The sequence below is a fragment of the Garra rufa genome, chromosome 2 (genome assembly GCF_049309525.1).
Source record: "Garra rufa chromosome 2, GarRuf1.0, whole genome shotgun sequence".
Taxonomy (NCBI): Eukaryota; Metazoa; Chordata; class Actinopteri; order Cypriniformes; family Cyprinidae; genus Garra; species Garra rufa.
In genome coordinates, this window is record NC_133362.1 from 56446081 (window position 1) to 56449356 (window position 3276).

Below are 3276 nucleotides of genomic sequence, written 5' to 3' on the forward strand. Positions count from 1 at the left end.
GTTCAGTTGACATTAGAGTGATGTCTGCTCCTGTGTCCAAGAGGGCTTCCACTTTGATGTGGCGTTCGATGATGATGGAGAGGTAGAACTTTTTAGCTATACCCTTCTCGATGAGGTCGCCCAGAAGTTGAGGCACTGGAGTGTGGGGTGAAATGGGTAGACTATGGAAACTGGTTTGGGTTTCTTCAGAGGCATGGCAGACAACCAGAACGGCACTTTCGGGCACTGTGGTGGTATCGTCAGCAGGTGGTGATGGGCAGCTGCTAACATCCACCGTGCTAGGTGTTAGGTCGGTGTCACCCGCTGGAGCGGGTTGTTCGGGGTGACTTCCCTGTTCACCTGTGGTTGAGATGGTTGCAATATTTTGAGGGTGAGGTGCACGGGGGTTTTGGTCTGAGGTTTGTTGTGCCAGGTGGGTGCTGTCTTGTTGTTCTGCCGCTAGTCAGGCCGAATCTGGTTTTTCTTTCTTTTCCCATTTCCGATCCTGCTCTCTGCTCTGGAAGAACTCTTTCATCATCATCTTTAACAGTTCTTGAGAGTCAAGACTAGTTGATGTCTTTTGCTCTTGTACAGTTTCTGTTTGGGTTCTGTCAGTATGGAATCTCGGTGGGTTTTTCCGACGGTTTCTTGGGCTGGTGGCCCCAGAGCGTGACTGTCGCGTCCCGTTGGACCCTCCGTTAGAGTCCCAAGATCCTCTGCCTGAGTGTTGCGAGTTCCATGATTTTTCCCATCGGCCTTCCTGCTGCCGTGGCTGGTTCCGTGATCTCTCCCAGCGTTGTCCAGTTGATGACTGTCCATCCCAGCGGTCGTTTTTTTGTTTTGGTCGGGTGCCACTTTGGAGGTTCCGTTCCTTGTTAAGTGAGGATGACTTCCATTCTTTGGGTCGTGGCTTGACGCTGTCTTGGGGACCGGCGCCCTCCAGTGCCATCCCTTGACTTTGCGTGTTGATGTCAAGAATTGCGGCAGGTTTGGAGCCCTTTTCTGAAGCCATTTTTTGCTTGGCGTAGGCTTTGTGTGCCAAGTCTCGCAGTTGCTGAGATGTCATTGTTCGTGGGCATGCTAGGACGCCAAGGTGGTGGCTTACCCCAGGATGGAGATTTCTGAGGAAGAGAGTTCTGAAATTCTGGTCCTCTTCCATGCCCGGCTCATTGCGAGCTCCGAAGTATGATCGTCTCAGTCGGTTGTAATAAGCTTGGGGCGTTTCGTGACGACCCTGCTTGGTCTCCAGGGCGGCCACCAGTCCTTGCTCTGATTCAGGGTCTGCGAACTCTTTGATGAGGGCTTGGCGGAGCAGATGGAAATCAGTCTTTGTGTGTGAAGGCTGTCGGTCCAAAAAGCTTCGTACCTCAGGGCTCGAAGTCGATCGCAGAAGATAAAGTCTGTCTTTGTCCGTAACATTGGGTCTCATTTCTAGATGAAATTCTAAGTCTTTCAAGTAGGCGTGGACGTCTTGAAAACCTTGAGCACTCGGGGAAAACTTGCTTATGTTTCGAGCCAGCTTGTCGAGGTCTTTTAGGTCCAGTCCGTGCGATGCTTGCAGGCCGGCCCGTGGAAGTTCTCGTAGCTTGGGTGTGACGTAGGTCTCTTCGGAGGGAGCTGGTGAGGGTTTTAAAGTTGCTCCCTCCCCCTTTTGTTCACGTGAGGTTCCAGGGACGGGGGACCCAGGCCTGCTTGGTAGGGGTGAGGCCGGGGCCCGTCGGGTCCTGGTTGGCTCGGGACGCAGCTCATAAGCGTGTTTGAGTTCATCTCTGACACTTTCAGCTTCTTCTTTTATGTCGTCCAGCTGTTGAGTGAGGTAACTTAGTTCAGTCCTTGCCTCGTTCAAATGAGTTTCGAGGGCTTTAATTCTGCTGTTCTTGTCTTTGAAGTCCAGTTGTGCCTTTTCTAGTAGCTGTTCGGCGTACCGGAGCTTGTCGCTGACTTCCGTGTAGGCTGCCTTTGCTTGTTCCATTTCTTGGGCGGTGGTCGCCAGAGTTTCTTTCAGTTTGTTGATCTCCTCAGTAGTTCTGGGGTTCGTTCCGTCGGACCATTCCTGATGGTCTTGAGCCTCCAGTTCAAGCTGTCCGATGCGTTGTTGTGCGCTTTTGAGCTCCTGCTGGAGATGGGCGGTTTGCCTGTCACTCAGTTTGAGGGAAGCGATGAGGGTGTGACTCAGGGAACCGGTGATCTTGGCTAGCTCTTTGTGTCCATAGCTTTGGCTGGGATCATTCTCCATGATGCCTGTTATGTTGTTGTCCAGTTGGTCTTGTGTCTGATGTTTGACAGCTTCGGCGGCTTTGGGTAAGAGGCTGTCCGTCATGGCGCTTAGCCAGATTTCCAAGTCCTCCCAGTGGCCAACGGGGTCTGTGGTGCGAGACATGTTTCGATGCCGCGAGGGGAGACCAAACCACTGACTGACACAGACCTGAAGGAGAAAGAACAAACAAAAAACAAAACAAAAAGAGAAACAAACAGACAAAACTGGAACAGGGGTGTGAGTGTAGTGATGTCAGGTGTAAGTGGTGTCAGGTGTAAGTGGGGTCTGGGCGTGTGGTATGGAGGTGAGCGTGTTTCTCCCCACAGGTGGTTCGCTGGTGTGTAGCCTCCAGCTAGTGTCGCTTTGACGAAGGTGAGGGGAGGTGTCACGGGTGTTGTAACTGAAAAAGAGAAAAGAAACAGAAAAGAACACACAGCAGGGCCGGCGTGGTCGGCTGCTTCTCCTTTTCCTAAGACAAGAGAGAGAGGAGACAACACAAAGAAACAAACAAACAGGGAAAAACAAAACAAAAACAAAACAAAAAACTGTGCACTTAGGGAAAGGCAGGAGGAGAAGAGAGAGATTGGGGCTTTGCCCCGCCTGGACTATGACTGCTATTGCAGCTTCCTCCGGGGGAGGAAGCGTACGATAACAATGACAGTGTCGGCCTTGCAGCTGGTAGAAGTGACACTGTACACCAAACAGAGAGTTTCTGCTGACGGCTTCACGACCGGTGCCTATCGACCTTTGCTGTACTCAGTGGGGCCTTATCTGTGGTAGTTCAGATGGGGAGAAGAAGGGAGAGTTAAACACGAGTTTAAATGACAACCTCAGGTTGACTGGGTATCGATTAATTGTCTTTTAACAGCCCAAATTCTCTGCTTGCATGATTTTCACAGGCACAATTGAGGAAACAACAGGTCCAACCCAGAGGAGAACGGTTAGAAGGAGAGAGAGAAAGGAGGGAGTGAGGGGAGAGTTATCCAATCAGAGCGTGCGGTTTTGCTCCCGCCCGTCTAGAAATGTGACCGGTCCTACCA

At 51.5% G+C, this 3276-nt stretch overlaps 1 protein-coding gene across 1 annotated transcript; it reads right to left on the reverse strand.

The window, feature by feature from the left end:
- Positions 1–442: 442 nt before the first annotated feature.
- Positions 443–2359, reverse strand: LOC141325621 (uncharacterized). The gene is made up of 2 exons (XM_073834396.1): positions 1722–2359; positions 443–1643 (listed from the first exon to the last, which is right to left on the reverse strand). Exons 1-2 carry the CDS (start codon positions 2357–2359, stop codon positions 443–445), a joined length of 1839 nt encoding a protein of 612 aa, XP_073690497.1.
- Between the last annotated feature and the right edge of the window lie 917 nt (positions 2360–3276).

Bases quoted from the DNA above. Each gene is read 5' to 3' on its own strand.
- LOC141325621 (XM_073834396.1), bottom strand. From the start codon at position 2,359: ATGTCTCGCACCACAGACCCCGTTGGCCACTGGGAGGACTTGGAAATC. The intron at 1,644-1,721 runs GCGTCCCGAGCC...CGTCCCTGGAAC, and splicing joins CTCAAACACGCTTATGAGCT to CTCACGTGAACAAAAGGGGG.